We start from the raw sequence: 19,383 nt of genomic DNA, 5'->3' as shown, positions 1-19,383 counted from the left end.
ACATCTGTTCCCAGAGCAGGGCTGTCAGGGCGTCACACCCAGGGAGTGCTGCCTACATGGGCAGTGTGCAAACCTCTCTCTTTTCCCACCTTCCACAGAGCAGGGAGTCACTCTCTCCAGGAAAAGCCACGTCCCTCCAGGAAAAGTGATAAGGACCAACAGCAGAAGGGCTGACTGACTCAGCCCAGCCATGCTCTTCAAGCATGGGATGCTCACGTCAGAGCTGCAGTAACTGGTCTGAAAATGGGCCAGGTAACAACACCCACAATGATTTCATTTACTGCAATGCTTATGGATCCTCTAGCTACTCAGGGGACTGCAGCTTCAAGGTTCCTAGTGTGGAAATCCTGGGAATTGCTAAAATAAAAGGGTCAGAAATGCCAAGATGGAAAAGGCAGATCATAATCTTATCACATTTTCCTTCCTACTCACAGGAAGGCAAGTAAGAGAAAGTAACAAAATGGAAGACAGAGTCAGTAAGTCAAATATTTTTATTGATGTCCTTTTTTATTTGTGACTATTGGTCATTAACTTTAATTGCACAGATCAAAATTAGCGACTGACTTCAATTTTCCTAAATTACAACTTCCATAGCTTTTGCATTTTTACCAAGAGAAGATAAAATCATGAGTAAGTCTCTACATGGAATCAAAGATAGGAAGCAACTTCTTACTAATCCTCATGCAAGCTACTGATTACAGAGACTGAGGTTGAGTGTTATTTCAGGAAAAAGTTCACTCTTATGAGTAAGCTAATTTATAGTCCTTTCACAGTTGATGTAATTTCCATATATTAGATAATAATTACAGGCATATTAAGCAATATTAACATTATTAAACAACATTGAACAGCCGCCTGAATGTATACTATGGCAATGCAAAATCTGAGCAATATAAAGAGCCTTACCTGGTAATTTTCCATTACAGCTTTTCTAAGCTTCAAGAATTTTTTGCCTTACAGGTCTAGAGATTTTAAACAAAATAAATCTAACATTCATATTTACAGAAAGATCTTGCCTGGCCCAAGAACTGCAGGGACACTTACACTTTCTATACCAACAAATTACTCCCATTTGGAAAAGGAGCTATTGCTTTATTGTGGTATTACCACAGAAGCTGCTTTCTGAGTGCACTGAATGCATTTTGTGCAATGAGTCTTCCAAGAGGCTAAAATGTATTGCTGCTGCTTTTTATGTCTTGCTCTTTTGCAAGCATACACTAAGCTGCAGACTTGGCTGCCACCAAGTATGTATTTTATATGTGGACTATTACTACTAATAAAAGTAAAACAAGTTATTCAATATGAATGACTGCTCCTCTCCCCCTTGATATACATAAAATAAACCACATATAATGTGAGAGTAAACTCAGGCGACTGTAATAACTGTGGCACTTCTACAGTAACAAAGAGAAGAAAAAAAGTTAAATGCTTCCAACAAAACAGTTTGCTTAAATTATCCTTTAAAAACAAATGAACAAAAAAACCTAGTCACAAATTCATTTTACTGACTTTTTATTTCCTAAAGATTTCTCTTTAACAATACTTTCCTAAAAAATAATTATGTCTAAGGAATTTGCAGATAATTATCACAAGACCCAGTGGAGAACAAATTTCCTACTTTATTTTCCTCTTTTCCTGGAATTAGAAGTGCCCTGAATCATTACTCTGTACTAGCAGGGCTTCTGCACAGGGAAGCTTCAGCTTGCACCAGAGGAAAGAAATGAAAGCTTCACTTATGGCTTTCTATGCATCAGCCTGGGACATCTACACACCCCAGCTCTCCCACATAATCCCAAGTCATGTAAACCATGAAAACCTCTTGGTGGATTATGAACTCAGTAAACACTTGGCACTAGAGCAGATGGACTTTTTCTGTACATAAAAACAAAAAAAAAATCATGTACATGTGAGGGAGGAATGGCCATACTGTTGTGCAAACAACTTTCCTAACCTATACTGGTCTTATCCTGAGGAGATCAGCAGTTTCAACTGATACAAGGATTCCTACTGAAAACAATTGCTTTAAACCAAAATCCTTCCAGTAAAACAGAATTATAAAAATAATTTAAAGCATTAAGTTCCAGGTTATATACAAGCGTGTAGTTCAAACATTTCTTTTTCTGACAGAAAATACCAGATAATAGATTGCCAAAAAAACCACACAAATTTTGCCTCAAAGATTTAATCAACAGGATTTGCAAAAGAGCATCAAGTACTCTGAAATGATTTATGAGCTGAAAAAGTGATGCATGAGTCGTTCAAAGTGTATCAGTTGTATTAAAATTTCAGTTATCACTGTTTACTGATGGCAGACTGAGAAAAAGAATGAGAGAACAGACAATAGAGCAAATAAAAATATTGGTGAGGTCATAAGAGACACTGGTTAAACCTGTAGTTGAAAGGATTATGTACAGCAAGGAAAAAAGCTTTTCTCCTTTTTCAAAGAGATTGCACATTGTCAAGGTCTACTTCCATCAGAGAAATACATTAAAATAATTTCAATCTATATTCTATTTTCTGGCCTATTGAAAGTATTCAAAGACACAGGAAAGACTAGACTTCTGCCAAGCAGATTAAAGAAAACTGCATTCCTACATATTTTAACTATACAGTTACACATCCAAATTCAAAGCAGAAAAATAATTCAATGCAAATACTCAAGAAATACAGAATTATGGATTCTGATAAATCTGGGGGATGCCAGACTATGAAAGGAGTGCCTGAACTTGATGAGGAGATCTGTGTAGGATGGTTTCTGGATCCTTGTATTCATTTGAAGGATCCATCACAGCTGCATATAACTCACTGTAAGCTCTGCAGACCAGTTCTGTTGACTGTTTTATTATCTGCTCTCTAAAAACCAAACAAAAGTAACATAATTTGAAAATTGTAGAGAATATAACTGTATTACATAAAAGGAATTAAAGACATACATTAAACATTAATATTTTTTTAAAAGGCTTTTTTCTCTCATTGTATTGTACACAGATAAATTCACATATATGACCTAATAACCAAGACAGGAGCTTCTTTATTTCTACAATCAAGAAAAAACTAATAAAGGATTTAATTAGCATACTTCAGTTTCCCACCTGCACTCACTTCTATCTTTTAAAAGACTGTTAAACTTAGTGATCTACCTTCTAACTCCAGTGGCTTCTCACTGCCCTTTGGAAACACACACTTTTTTCATCTACGAGCAAATATATTCTATTTGCTTTATCTTGACAGCAAGATTCCATTATAATTCCATAATCAGACAAAAACTAGTGATAGTGGTCAGAGATTTAACACACAACCTTTTACCAATAATGCTATGAAGTCTGTGTCCTGTTACTTTTCTGGAGATAAATGAATAACAATGCACACAGACAAGGCTAAATTTAACTGGAAAGTTTAATAGTTTTTGAAGACAATCTAATAATTTTATTTTACACTGCCTATTGAATCAGTTCACTTTAATCATCATGGTGATGGTGCTTACAGCAGCAGATGAATTTTTATTAGGAGGAGCAGTTACAACTATTTTACAGCCAAACCCATGCAACGGGAACTCCAGCAGAAGCTGAGGAAACCAAGGTAACCACAAATCCAGATTCAGCCCTGCTGTAATATGTAGCAGAGAAACAAAGGCAACAAAACTGCATCCACTAAAATCAGGGCTGAATTCACAGACTGTTGTGAATTGACAAGTTAAAGAAATTTTAAAGATCAGGTACAATAATCTTTGGCTTTACAGGAACAGGAGCTATGAGAAAGCACATCAGAAGACCAAACTTGCATTTTAATGACACACAGTATCCAGTTTTTTTACATATAGCATCAACTGCAAGTATTACTAGGTTATTAGAATTACCTGAAAAAAAGACTGTCCTTATAAAGCAAATCTAAACCCACTATTATAAGGGAAACATACAAGGTGTTCAGGTAAGACAACTGTCTCTGACCTTAGCCTGGGATCATCAAGGTACTGTAACATGACAATCTTTTATGAAGGCATTGCACACTGAACCCACAATGAAGTGGAGATCTAGTGCACCAAATGAATAAATAAAAAAAAGTTTGTTAAAATATTCAGAGGACTGAACAGAATCACATGTGTTGTTCAATCAAATAATGTCAGTGTCATTAATCAGTACATTAGGATTTCAGTTGCCATAACAACGTGATACATTTATTACTAACACAAATGGCAGCACTTGCTAAAAATAGTAATTCCAGCATTCAGTTTCTGTGATCCAACACGAATGAAAAGAGCTTTTCAAGACCAACCATCATATAAATGCATAGTTTAAGGCTTTTTAAATGAGCAAAGGAATTTGAAAGACAAGAGCATGCACTGGTAATACTGGAAGGAATGTTCTTCACAGTTGCAAAGCTTAAAAATTATATTGCCAATGAGTATATAATGCACTGGTCCCTTACCAAAGCATGTGGTCTGAATCTGAGAACCAAAGACCTCATGGGTTACAGGTTATCTGATTTCAGGAAAGATGTCTTCAAAATTGAAAAATTTCAATGATTATAGCCAGGGATTAAAGTTACAGCACTGGTTAAATGTTTTGCTTGAATGTTGAGAAAATTCAGAATTTTCAAGGGTTTTTTACTATTGAAAATATTGACCATCAAGACTGATTCCAAAAGCATCTCTGTAAATGGGTATTTTAATTCCAGATTGTTTGCATTTAAAGCTAGTTGTTTGAAGGCTAATGGGCTAACTGATTTATTTACTTTGTTTTCGTTCTGAGCAGAACCTGACCTACAGCATTAATTATAGCAGTTTAATAAATTTCTGCATGTTAGCTGAGTTGAAGCAGCTGTAGCAATCATCCTCACACAAAGCTTCCCTCTTACCTCTCAACTGTCCACTGCTGCAAGATGATAGGAATTCAGCTCAAAATGTGCTGAGAGGTTTAAAAAGCTTATCAATGGGATAAGGCTAAGAATGCCTACACAATCACTTTATCTTGGTTCATCTGACAGAAGGATTGATTAAGTTCAAGTAATTTCACAGTGCCGGAGTCTTTAAGATAGCATAGAGTCTACCTCTTAAAACTGCCTCTGTGCTAGCAATGAAAAGCTGAGGCTTTCAAAATACATTTATTATTATGATTTTTAAATAGACCTACATTTAAGAAAATACATCAAGAGCTAAAATACAGGTTTAATGCCTTGACACTGAGAAGCAGAAGTTGTGATATTTCAATGGCATTACTGGTCAAGCTACCCTGCTCTCCCACGACAGGGTCAGCTCTACCAGCTGAGCTGAGGGAATGGTAAATCTGGCAGAGAGACATTCAAGGCCAGCTGAAAAACACTAGCATTCCCTGTGCCCAGCCATGCTCCATCTGTATGGCGTGACACTGAAGTCTTTGGATGAGGAGAACCTGAGCAGTGTAGCATGAGAACCTGGCAGCTGGATTAGCTGACCATTGTGGGTCCCTTCCAACCAAACTGTTCTAATCAATTCCCAACAATAATTATTTTTGCCTTGACACATCATTTTTCATTGCAGGATGCTGTAATACAATCCCACTGAAGACAAGCACTAGTAATGAAACTCCAAATGCTGCTGCATTATGTAAAAAGTGCTTGTCTCAGTTTCTGGTATATTTGGTTCCCTGCACTCTTCACAAAAGTGTGAAAAATAATGTCAAGGAAAGTTTTTGATCAGTGCAACATATAATTCTCTGAGTTTAAGTACTACGGAAAGTCTTCATGTGGTTCACATTTAATTGGAAAGAAAATCGTGGCACTTTCCCTAGCCTTAGGGTTCAGTTATATTCAAAAAACAAGGTAAAAGATAAATAACAAAGTTCTTACTTCCATACTTCAAAGAAGAAATCTCTAAAAAAAATACATTAGGTGAAAAGTAATCTCAGCAAAATATTCAATGAGACAGAATGCCAATATTCTACAGCAGAAGACAACAAAGGTGAAAATTCTAGAACTGACAAAGCAGTGGGGATAAAAGAAATTTTGAAGAATTATATATTTCACCTGTCTTTGGAAAGCTTACAAAATAGTCCTAAAACAATTCACAACCAAGTTGACAAAAAACTGCTGACACATCAGAATATGTTCAAAATAGATTAATGCAATTGATCTTGATGGTGTCCCTTAAATCAAGGGTAACTACTTCATAAAATTACAGAACTAGATACTCCTCACTGCTTGTTCAAAAAGAGGAGACTCAGAACAAAACTGAATTGTGACCTGAAGGACAATGCAAATATCATCACAGTTGATAACTTGAATTCTCACCATGATTCACTAAAACCTAATCAAATTCATCACTGTGATCACTATTCAGGCATAACAGAAATTCAGAGGCAAGGTACTTACCTCACGGTGGCACTCAGTAGGAAATTCAGCTGGGACATTAACAGACTATCTGGAGCAGACAGATAGCGATCAAACTGAGCCTGTGAGAAAAGAATACGAGATCATCATATTAACACCTTGCTATTACATGAAAATAGGTAAAACCACAATTTCTGAAAACATCTCTGATTACATTAAAAGACAGAACTTAATAGTCCAAAACAAATTATTGACTTCAGCACCTCTGCCACCAAAATTTTGTTTCTGACTCTGAGGAATATAAGTGGAGGGCAAATAATGAGAATCCAGCTTCTGTAATTATCTATGTAAGCCTCCTATGCAGCTGGTGCAGGTACTTATATATCACTGAAGATCACACCGAGCCTATTCAATGCAGAGGGAATACAAGACAGCTTCAGAGCTATCTACTATCTACTCTGCCCAAATTAGACATGTTGCTTGATTCTTTTTGCATATTTCTTTTTACTTTCTGGCAGGGAGTCACTGCTTAGCTAGGGAAAACAAAGAGCAAATCACCCACTTCAGGCTTCTTGAACTGCTTCTAAGCCTACTTCTCTTTCTCACAGAATATAGTGATAAGAAGAGCAGTGCTTTGATTCTAAGAAAAAAACATTCCTCCTGTTTTCAACAGTCAATCAGAAAAACTGTGGCTGCCCCATTCCTGGCAGTGTTCATGGCCAGGCTGGATGGGGTTTTGAGCAACCTGGTCTAGTGAAAAGTACCCCTGGTCCATGGCAGGAAGATTGGAACAAGATGGTCCTTAAAGTCTGTTCCAACCTAAACCATTCTCTGACTGTGCAGTCAAATGGGTGACTACTGAGAAGATGAATCCAGGTCTGCTCACAGGTGAAAACACAAGGAATATTGAACATACATTACACTAGTAAGTATTTTAACTAGATAGTGAGAGGAAAAATTCTCATCAGGAATGTAATCAAACATTGAACAGATTATTCAAAAAACCTGTATAATCTCTATCCTTGGAATTACTCACTAAGACAAGGCCCTAAGTAAGTTTATCTAATGACAGCAACCTTCCTGTTCATTCATTCACTGAATAAATATTCTTGAGGGGGTAGATTCTAAAATCCACATCCATTCATTATTTAAAGCATAGGCAAAAATGAGTAATGAAGTCACATTTCCTACATATTAATTTTTTGGGGGTTTCTGTCCTTGTTTAGAAAGCAAGTGAGCTTTTGCTGAGAGGAGTATGGACTCTACAAGCATCATCACATTTGCAAGTATGTATGAACAACTTAAAAGGCTGGGACCTGGAAAACTTAAACCCTGGTTTAAACACTGAGAAGCCAATAGATTAGGTTGATAGATGGGATTTATGTGGGTTTGATTTCAGCATACTTGGTTCCATTCTCGTTAAAGTGTGTTCACTGAAGCAGATGTTAAGTAATGAACAAAATGAAATAGCTGGATTTTTCTCTTAAGTATTCAAGGGAAATTATTATGTACTACTATAGGAAAGAGTGTTACAGACTTTTAATTTGTTGTTAGTCTACAAGACCATGATAAATAAAAGATATTTTAAATGCAAAATTCATAAGTTTTAATAAGAATGCATGCTGATCTTAGTAAACCATTGAGTGCTCTCTGCCAGAACTCTGTTCACCCAATTAGCTTGGGAATTGCTGGTTTAAATCCTGAACAGAAAAAAATGCATTACACTGTCATAACTGGGATGTGTTCAACATACAAGTTTTTTAAAAAACCTTTTAAAATCCCCTTTTTTTCCATGGGTGTGTACATACACTGCTGTATGAGCAGGCCTTTACAGTTAAACTTTTAGAATAAACTTGGCTAAGCAAGAAGAGTGAGAGATTATATATTATTGCCTACTGAACTGAGATATTGCTATCGCTATGCAAAATAGAGACTCGCACACTCTAAGAAAACATATCAGCTGATAATTTGCTTTAAAATATATTGTAGCTTTCAACTTAAAAAAAACCATAACTGTGACATACATGCAGAATCTAACTTCTGAGTAAAGCACTCAACTATTTGCATAAAATCAAAGCCTTAGGACTAAGATTATAAATTATAGCAGAACCTATATTTCAAAGCATAGAGGCAAAAAAAGAAACTTTGGTGATTAAAACTAATTAGAGCTAAGTATTTGCTTTTAGCAATTTAAGATGACTCATGGGACAGCATTCTTGTAAGTAAAGATCTGCTTCTCAAGGCTTAGAAAACAGTATTCTATTACTACCCCGTCAGAAATAATTTATGTATTTATTACTTCAAGTGGTCAAATTACTACAAACGAAGAAAGTATTCCCAGACATGCAAGTCAGATATTCTTAAAGAGTAGGACTGATTAGATGAATATCTTCTACTACAGATGAATATCTTCTAATCACATAATTAACAGTATTCTTTACCATGTCACAGCATCATCACCATAATACGAAAGCTATAAATGCTTACCATTGCAACCTTCAGGGACACGGAATCCATACTTGACAAATTTGAAAGAGGACCCTAAGAATCAATAATCAAACAAGGGGGATAAAAAAAGATTATACTAGCATACAGAAGAAGATAAGTAATAAAGTCTACAATCAGTTCAGGAGTTTATTTTTATTTGGTCCTGCCACAGGACCCTAAATTTTTGGAAACTATCACTATTTCAGTATTGAAATGCTGTTAACAGCTCATTTGTATTCTACTGCTCCCTTAAATTAAAAGCTGAGAATATGGAATTCTTAATATATCCTTTCAAATCCTTTCCTTCCTTCTTCACCATTAAATAAAGCCAAAAACAGTCTTCCACAATTATCTAGAATAAAACCTGAACTTTAGATTGGCTACATCCCCTTGGTAATCCAGATTTAAGAGACAACAACTTTTCTCTATCTGTTCTTGGACCATGAAGAATTCAGATCTGCTTCCCAGTAAACCTTCTGTGCTGGTATGGCAGCACAATGCACAAGTGGTGCTGAACCCCCAAGCAAATTCTGCAACAGTATCACTTCTGCAGCCAGGCAACTGTACACGCAGAAATGAAAATTGCTACATCCCATTAACAATTTGTCCTAGTCTACTTGAAATTGGTTTTAAAACAGGAGATAGGCTCATGAATAGAAAACTAAGTTGAGATATTAATCAAATTATTTATACATTTATTTATTCATCTTTATACATAAAAATCTGTTGAGTTTGGGCACTTTATGCAAAATTATTAGCTGAAGAAACAACATAAATCTCTCCAATAGAGTTATGCTTTCTCCAGAAAACACTGTTTTTCACTTCTACAAAAGATCACAAAAGGACACAGGCACAGCTGAAGGGAAGAAGGGCTGTATTAACACCTACCACATTGCAACTGTGCTTCACAAGAAAGGAAGAGCATGAGCTCTGAATTCCAGTTTTCAGCTCCTCTAAGAAATCTCAAGTTTTCACTTTGAGAATCTCACTGTCTTGATACTAGAATAGCTACAGCAACAAATAAAGACGAAAGAAGAAACTATTTCAAACTACTACTAAACTCATCTGCCAGTTTTTCCCAGAAGAAAAAAAGCAGCAATTACCAAATGCATGCAGCTCTCTATGGGCTCCATGCGTGCTGCCACAGGAAGCAGTGAAGAAGCTGAATGCTGCTTACATACAAGCAGGTCTAATATGTCCTAGGTGCCATGGGAGTGCTGGCATTCACACACAGTGTGTGCCAGAGAAGCAGTCCAGGACTGCTGCACACCAACCCTGCTAGGCCTGCTGAACACACAGTAAAAAAAGCTGTGCCTGTGTCTAATAGTCCTGGCCCCATGTGAAAAACCAACATTACTGACCCTTTGCTTTCAGAGGAAGCTTAATTTGCTAAAAACATTAGTGCCACAATTCTACTAGCAGGCAAGTGTGTGGTACCCCCTCAACTTGTAAATTTTGTAAGCTCACCTGCTCTGGTTTGTGTTGCTGCAGAGCATTATAAATGTAACTCAGACCAGCTCTCGTTAGCACGTAGGAAGCTTGCTCATTTATGAGTGTATCTAAATGAGCTTCGATCTGAAATGGCAAGCAGAAGGTATTTATAAAGAGTGTGTGAGAATATTAAATGTAACAAGTTCTGGGGTTAAAAGGTCTAGAAACACAAATAATAAGAAAAAAAAACACAAATAAGGAGAGTGATCAACACACAAGGAAATACTGCAAATACATATAGGATAATTATTTTATCCATTTACATATTTCATATTACAAGAAACCAATAATAAAAATGCAGAGGATTCTTTCATGTCTGACTAATAAAAGAATATATTATTTTGTATTTGTAAATACAACACCACCAAAAATGAAAATTGTAGCCTTGATCTTATAAATTCCTATATAATTTTATTTTTATATACTTCTTTGAAAATATGTGATAAAAATCATTCAACTCTTATTGAAAATAAAGACAAATAAAGAAAAAAACACGGCAGTTTTACAATAAACAAGTGACAGTCTTTCATATGGAAAACAAACCTGAAACTAAATCATACTCAGAATTGATTTTAAATTCAATACTGATAAACACGCATTTGAAAAAAGTCAATGGAAAGAACAATAGACAGTGAAATTACAGTTGTCCATTTTGTTTTAATTATCTTCATATGAAAAAACCTGTAAGAGTATTTTACATTTTTAATATAATCTTTGCAGGAAAACTTAATCCCTAAATCCAGTCACAGCAGCAGCAATCATTTTTCAGTTTGAGCTGTCTCAGAAAGGCATTTGGGTATGGATACATTATTACTTCATTTTTACAGATAACTACTGCACAAATTTTTTCTTCCAACCTAAAGAAAAGAAACAAAATTATAATATATATATGTCTAGTAAAATGTTAGACTCTTCTGTCTGATACTTAAAGAGTTCACCTTTTTACTTCCTAAAATTGTTTAAAAGAACACACTTTCCTTTTTAAATCAGAAGGGAAATCTTAATATTTCAATTTGGAGTTTTTAACTATCTTAGTGAGTTCTTTTTCTATGAAAAATGTTTCTCCTATTAAATATGCCATTCTAACACCACTTGAATAACCTACTTATGTATAATCTTAAAGATTTTTTTCAGTCTGTTCCTGTATTTGTAAAACGTTTGAAGAAAGTAAACGGTATTAAATGTGTAAGCTTCAGCTCTACTGTTTTTTTGAAGAATAAATCAATTTCAACATTTACTGTGAAAGGAACTCTGATAAAAGAAATTAGAAATACCCCAGACAGTTTGGTGAGGTTTGCCGTTTGTTTGTTTCAGAGCTAAAAAGGTGCTAGAAATTCTGATTAGGAGTAGAAAGTGAAAAACGGCTCACAGCCAATCCTTGCTGATCCCTTCAAATAAGAATTTGTAACTTTATTCAAGCCCCCCAGTTCCTCTCCTGAGATACACTGCAGACATATTCATGCAGTGAAATATAAATGGGCAGTGGCCAAGTTTTTCTAAGTTTCTAAATTTTCACTTCCATTTCAAAATTGTACCCTGCATGCATTACTATCCTGGGATGTGAAGGGAAACCAAACAAATGAGAAAAGAGAGGCAGAAAGCAGGACTGAAGAACTAACTTCAGCTACACAGTACTCTAGTACAAAATAGATGGTGATCTAGTACTAAGTGTATGATGGAATACAGTCAGCCATTTGACTGAGCTTTCAATTTCCATTTGCTTCTTCTCATACAGTTTGTAGATAAATATTAGAATGATTAGATAATGAAAATGTTCACTGGTTTGGGTTTATCTGTAAACCAAACTAAACCAAATCCTTTAATCATTTTTTGTCAGTTTAAAATTAAAGATGCTATCTGCTCATGGTCTCTGATAAGAACTCCTCATCTCATTTTCCCAATTTTGACAATGCTGGCTTTCATTTAATTTTAAGATAAGTATGTTCACATCACAAGTTACAGTGTGCAAAAATCAGTAAAAAGTTCATTTTCTTTTGGGGCTGCTAAAGCTTACCTGAAACTGCAACATTTCTAGACGTTTGTCAGTGAATTCAAAGAGAGCCAAAGTAGTCCTCATCATGTAAAGTGAATTTACCATGTAGGTTGCCATATCAGCTGTGCCCAAATTACTAGCAGACATAGTACACATCTGTAACAACGGATCTAGCACACAAGACAGGACCTAAAATAGCAAACACACAGAAAAGAGGGAGGGGAGGGAGGAAATCATGTCACATGAGGCTTCTAACCTCATTCTGTCTCTATCATGTATTTATTCCCCAAAGCAGAATAAAGAGGAATGAGTTTCCAACTGTGAAAGCGGTTTTCTACTGGATTTGTCAGCAGGTGATCACCTCCCACAGGGATGGGGAAAGTATAAAAACCTGAGAAGAACAGATTCCAGCCTAGCAGGAGGAAGAATAACCCAGATTAGATAATTGGTAATTGTGCAATCTTGAGAGTGTATTTACTTAATGGAGTAGTAATTGGATAACAGAATTTAGGTACTGTGTTAAGAGTAGCACTCCATACTCAACTGTAATTATCCATTTTGTTAGTCACCCTGTTATGCACATTACAAACTCTGGTTTGACAGAGAGCTCCAAAATGGGACCAGACAAAAAGATTAATGTTCCATCTACCTTTGTGAACTGAAACTAACTTACACATTCTTTTTTTGCCCCTTTCCCTCCTCTTCACACACACAAAGCAGTTAAAGATTCCTGTACCTGCACAAAGTCAGCCTGACGGGCATCCAGTGGAATAACAGATGAGTCATGAGATGCAAGAACCTCCCGTAGCAAGTTAAGTGTCTGATTTAGAGCAGAGCTTGGGCCAAGATCAGGAGGTGGGAGTTCAACCTGAAGAACAAGGTTATCTGTTTGTGGAGGCTTTTATTAATCTCATTTACAGAAAATACCATCCAGTCTGTTAGCACAAATGTAATCAGCTAACAACAAAATTACACACAGGCACACAGAGAAGAACTTCAATTTGACACTGGAGAAATCTAGCACATTTTAGACAATAACTGCTTGCAACTTTCAGCACGATCATCTCATTCAGTGCCAAACAAGCAACAGAGAATTTCTCCTTTCGTTAAGGCTAAGCCTATTTTACCATTTGGAGAAACTGAAACATGACTGGTTTTGTCAGTGAAAAAAAATACGTTTACAAGATTAGGTGCCAAAGAGTAGCCACCTTGTTGGCATCACTGAGTTCAGTTTGAGCAGGACCTCCTGCAAACACTTCAGAATCTAGGGCAGGCAGAGCTCTGGGAGACTAGAGCCATGCTGCAGCAGCTCTTGACAAGACTGCACAGCTCCCGTGATGTTGAGTATGAAAGTAGCAGTCGCAAATGTAACCGTCTCAATCCCCAGCAAATTCGTACCTTAAATTGCCAGTACAAGAATGAACTGCACACAAGCTAACTCAAGTACAACTATACATGAACTACAATGAAATGGCACAAAATGCAAAGGTAACAAGCAGGTAATGTAGATGTTCAAAAAATAAAGAAGTAAAGTTTGTGCATATTAGAGAGAAAAAAAAATACTTTCCATGTCAAATTACAAAGATTGGACCCCTGAAATGGATGGAAATTCTATGCTATTTTTAACCCAGGCTCACATACTTTAGCCCTTTCTTTTTAACAGGCAAATACTCTTTAAACACTTAATAAAACATTTATAGAAAATCTAGCACCTCTTTTTCCCAATACATATTTCTTAGGTTCTAGTCCAAACATAGCTGCATCTTTTTGTTTCCAATGCTGCCTCAAACTGGCTTCCTGCTGCCTCCAAAGCCTTACTACAACCCCATTTGCTTCTGCTAACAACCCACTTCCCAACTTCCTCTCTTCTGCCCATGCAAGGGCAAATACAGATGTGGCTCAACCATGTGGGAGCAAGGAGACCCTCAACAATACACAGTAAGTTAAGAATTAAAGGCATAATCTCTCCAGGAGGTAGGGAGAAGTAAGTTTGGGACTGGCCCATGTGTCTCAGTCAGGGTATCTGGCCACAGTGGAGCAATGAAGTGGGCACTTCTGCAGTACCCTTAAGGCTCCAGCTCTAACGAAAAGGCAGCAGCTTGGGATGGCTCCAAGTCATGGGCAATATGCTCCATACCTTTCCAAATGAGAAATACTGATGAATGGCATAGTAATATGGGTGTCTGAATCTTCAAGCTAAAAAAAAAAAATAAAAAATCCAGGGGGCAGAGGCTGATGGCCAAAGAAACCAAGGACAGCACAGCAAACATCTTCAGAGCAGAACATTACAGTCATCTGGAAATGAATCTATACCTGATGAACATGCCAGCAAAGAAAGGAAAAAAACAACTCTCTTTGAAACCAGGCTGAACTTTCACACTTTGTGCTTTGAAACATTTGAGATACTATACATGCTCCCATACTGTTACCATGACAGATTTAACAAAAACTTTTTTCATCCTCCTGAATATAAAACGTTCCTCTGTTCTCACTTTCCAAAAAGAGAATATACTGAACTCAAGGAACTAATGGAAAACTAAATCTAGTAGGTTCAGAGAACAGTTGTTCAGCCCAAGCAGCTATGAAAGCATGAAACAAATATTCTAGCAATGAAGTAATAGTAATTCAAAAAGAGGCACTAACTCAGTGCTGATCAGTAGTAAAGTTTACTGAAATTTACAGCACTGAATGACTTTCTTCTTGTTTCTTCTTCTTATTATTAGGGGTATTGACTGTGTCCTGAGCACACCATTCTCAGACTTGAACTGGACCGCCTTCAGCGATATTTTGGCATTACTTTGACACTAGAGTTTGATGGAGTTTTCACTTCCAACACACACATAGATCATGGCAATTATAATTTCAGGCTGCTTTGCACAAAATTTTTGTCTCCTGACGTAGCTTGTGCTCAGAAGCTCTTAAATTAGTTTCATCTTCCACTTGCCTGTTCCTTTACAGTCCACTGTTTTCTAGGTAAGGAACAACACAATGGAAGAAGAAAACGTGGCAAGGAAAAAAGATTTAGATCACTAGATTTTATTTGGGTTACCATGAAATTCCTGACTACTGCAATAGAGAAAAAATTATCCGTAAGTGGAAGGAGAATCAAAGTAGTGCTATACTAATTTTGAAAATTCTAACTTTTGACACATAAATACAAAGTGAGGGCTTTTTTTCAAAATTAAAAAAGAAAATACAGAAGCAGACACTTCAGATTTACAGAGGAACCTACTGACTCCAGCTCATGAGCATTAATCACTATTCTAATAAAAAAATAATTGATGACCTGAATGTTTTACATGCACTAAGAGATCATTATAATTGATTCTATTTCCAGAAAAATAGGTTTCAAATACATGCTGAGTTCTACTTTTGAAGTACCTCTTTCAGATGCAAGCTAGACAGCAGCTAACTAAAATGTGATTAGTGAAGTTCTGCAGTAATGAGTTCAACTGCATTAAAACATACTCTAAGACAGTATTAAGTCTCTAACTGGTTTTAACTACCAGTTCAGTCATATAGAAATGATGCCAAACAGCTCTTCAGCCTTTCAAAAAACCCAAGAAATTACCCACTTTTAAAATCCAATATACAAAACTGAAATGAATTCTGAAATGGGTACCAAAAGTTGTATTTAAGCTTTAGTACAAAAATTTGTATCTTCTTTTCTGCATATTAATCAGTGGGGAACAGATACCAAGCCAGTAATCTTCCTCCAAACATATAAACCAGAGCAGTTTCTGTGTCTATGAGAGCAAGTAGCTCAAAGATGTCTAACAGAAGTTTATAAACAGCAAAGGAAAACACAGAAAAAAGAAAAGACAGCACCAACAATCAAGAAGTGTGCATCTACATTAATTATTCCCCTTCCTCATTTACAGAAAAGGCTAGATTTCAAAAAAAGGGCAAATTTTCTTCTGAAAATACTGTACAGTCAATCAGAACTTTATATAACTATGGTACTTGAACATTAGAAAGTTAACAGTTACAATGTTCATGAAGGGAATGGAATACCTCCTACACAAGGAGAGGCTGGGTTCTGCCTGGAGAAGAGAAAGCTCGGGGGGGATGCTATAAATGTGTATAAACATGCAAAGTGAGGCATGAAGATGGAGCCAAACTCTTCTCAGTGGTGTCCAGTAACAGGTCAAGAGGCAATGGGCACAGATTAAGTCACAGTAAAAACAATTTTTTACTGAGAGGTTAGTCAAACTCTGGAAACAACTGCACAGTGGGGTTTTTGAGTCTATCCTTTGTGATATTAAAACTTCAGCTAGAGCAAGTCCTGGGCAACCTGCTCTAGCTGACACTGTGTCATGAGCAAGAGGGTTGGACAAGATGGTTTCTAGCTTCCTGATGAAGTCATTCATTCTTTAATTCTGTGATACTACTACCAAATAAAACAAGATGGTAATTTAAAATACAGAACTTCACAGAGAAAGCCCTACTTACAAGTACCAAATGGGAGGTTAGTGGCTTTTATAAGAGCCTAATCAGCTTTAAATACAGCCTCTTAAAAACCCCTACTGTCAGGGGCTGGATCCAAAGTACTACAGCGCAGGACCTTGTGAAAATGTTATTAATTTTTCATGCTGTCAGTTAACACTAAGCAGCATCAACTACAAAGTCCATTCTCCTCAGCTGAGACAATATTCACCAGCACTCCAAGAAACCTGAGTGCATGTCTTATCAGAGACGCTGTCTTAAGATTTTCTGGTCCTTTTGGGATCCTACAGAGGTCAACAAAGTAGAATGCCTAGTGGCATGCTTGTCTTTTCAGCTATCAAGTTGGTCTTGGAAGAAAAGATAACTAGTTTTGCTTTGTTCTCCATTTAAAAGCACAACAGCATTCAGATCACAACAACAATAATCAGTTTTACTCAATCTGCCCCACATCTGATTTCCCAGAAACCTAATAGGTTTCATTCTGGTAGGAATCAAATTATGAAGGACAAGTTTACAATTATTCCCATGCAACATTTTAATATCTCTCTCACTGACAAACTTAAAAGATAATGCAATCACAGCATTTAATTAGCAAACATCTACTCTAAAAAGAACAGCATTAAGGAATAATAATCCCAAAACTTAATTTGGGATACTCTACTAATAGCCTTCTAACAGCTCAGACAACAGATGACTGGAGTTTGGCACAATCCTTCTCTAGTGCCCTTATGATAACTCTCATTCCATTTTATTAAATGCTTGCAATTATTCTTTCCTTTAATAATTGTCCTGGAACACTAGTGAAACTGGAGGATGGATATGTGGGCTTGAAAATTCCCACTCTCCTAATTTAACAGGTGGTCCAATAAAACATTCTGACATCAGCTGGTCTAACACACTTGTTAAAATGCCTCACCAGTGGATTCATGATATTAAATAAGTCCCATATTGAGAGGACTGAAAGAGCAGTCCATCCACTCCAGTGCATTAGTACTCTGAACTCTACTCCCAGTTTCATTGGAACAGTTTCTGTTGTTCTGACAATTATTTTCATTCACTATTTTCTCCTGGATTTACAATCACCTGTAAAATGGTCATCTGTAACAGGCTGTTCGTGGATCCAGAAAATGAGTAACACAAGCAGAATCCTGAGTTCCTACACATTTGATTTATAAGCACAGAGTGAAAAGAAACATGGAAAAGGATATGTAAGGATTTTAATGATAATTCTGATCCACTCTAGCATGGTTGGTAGATCCATGGCTGGGTCTAAAAAAGTTAAAAAGCAACAAATACAAACACATTTTTTTCAGCAAAGGACACCAATACTGGCCAAAAAAGATTCTGGTTCAACCAAGAACCAGAACAAATCAATTGCTACCAGAGCTAGAAAGTACTGGCTCAACATTGGCTCTGAAGGGTAAGAGCCATTAAGGCAAAGGAGAGACACTGTCTGTATTAAGAGCTGATGCACCAAACCTTCAGTGGCACAGGAGGTGGCTGGTGAAGCACAGCTTCTGTAGGATGTCAACGAGCTCTACAGCAGCCTGAGAATCTCAAAGTTGTGAATGGCATTTTAAACCCTAAAAGCAAAGTGGCTTTGCAACAACTCTTATCAGCCAGCTTTGTGACAGGTTTCAAGAAGTATCAAAACCAAAGAGAATCCCTTGTGTACTTTGATAACAATGGACTCAATTTCCAGCAGCCTACTGAATATTTCTGCCACATGGATTTCAGCTCAAACAGAGCTACCTGAGAAGTCTGAATGAGAACACCATAAAAAAAAAAAAAAGCTTTCTCAGAACAAACAGTTTGAAGTTGAGAGCTGCTGAGTATTTTATTTTCAGATTCCAACCAGGATGCTTGAGATTTTCTTACGTAATGAAGAAAAAGTTCATAGCAAAGTGCTTCTGGGCAAACCAGTAAGTATTCTGAAGTAACTAGGGATTTCCCTCTATCATTTACACTGATAGCTTGACAACCAAGAGGGAGAATCCTGATCTAAGACTGCCTAAAGCTTCCATACACCTCCACACTAGTGACACTCCTTATGCAATATGGGACTCTTCTCAAAAATAGATATGAAGAGGAAGCTATTTTCTTGTCCTAGAAAGAACAGCCTGAAGTTTCAGCTTCCCACTGTGCTTTAGAAATCAAATCCCAGGAAGACTGAAGGCAATGCTCCACTCAGGGTAATCAATAATCTAGGGAATTAAATTGTCTGTGGTGATGAGGACATCAAATTACCATCCTGTCATTTGTCTGCATCCCAAGGATGAGATCTTGAGGAGTTAGCATATTCAATGAAACCTGCTCTGTCTAAAAAATGTTCCAACTAGCTATACTTAAGTGAAAGATTTGCTTAAATCATATTCTGATCTACCAACTACTAGATACAAGGTAGATATTAAAAAAGAGAATTATCAGCAACAACAGATGTTACTGAGGAAATACTATTGTTATTGTTAAAGCTGTCTACCTGACAGGCCATTCACTATTTTGAACAATAATCTAAACAGAAGAGGCACTTAAACCTATAGAAATAGAAGTATTTTTACTTCAGAACACTCCATTTGCATTTTAACGTATTTCCAAAACTATTAAAATTGTCTTAAGAATCATATTTTAATCAAAGGATTGGACAACTGTTATTCTTCGAAACA

The 19,383-nt window shown here is 36.5% G+C and overlaps 1 protein-coding gene across 2 annotated transcripts in view; it reads right to left on the bottom strand.

Moving 5' to 3' along the window:
• Nucleotides 1–473: 473 nt before the first annotated feature.
• The window catches only part of COG6 (component of oligomeric golgi complex 6), a 54,552-nt gene continuing 35,642 nt past the window's right edge, over nucleotides 474–19,383 (bottom strand). For both annotated transcript variants that reach the window (XM_056493162.1, XM_056493170.1), the window contains exons 14-19: nucleotides 13,011–13,142; nucleotides 12,296–12,463; nucleotides 10,258–10,365; nucleotides 8,791–8,844; nucleotides 6,346–6,425; nucleotides 474–2,853 (exon numbers count right to left, since the gene is read on the bottom strand). In XM_056493162.1, coding sequence (XP_056349137.1) covers nucleotides 2,706–2,853; nucleotides 6,346–6,425; nucleotides 8,791–8,844; nucleotides 10,258–10,365; nucleotides 12,296–12,463; nucleotides 13,011–13,142 — 690 coding nt within the window. In that variant the 3' untranslated portion in view covers nucleotides 474–2,705. The remainder of the gene's footprint in view (nucleotides 2,854–6,345; nucleotides 6,426–8,790; nucleotides 8,845–10,257; nucleotides 10,366–12,295; nucleotides 12,464–13,010; nucleotides 13,143–19,383) is intronic.

The sequence above is a fragment of the Oenanthe melanoleuca genome, chromosome 1 (genome assembly GCF_029582105.1).
Source record: "Oenanthe melanoleuca isolate GR-GAL-2019-014 chromosome 1, OMel1.0, whole genome shotgun sequence".
In the NCBI taxonomy this organism is placed as follows: domain Eukaryota; kingdom Metazoa; phylum Chordata; class Aves; order Passeriformes; family Muscicapidae; genus Oenanthe; species Oenanthe melanoleuca.
This window is presented reverse-complemented; position numbering and strand designations above follow the sequence as displayed.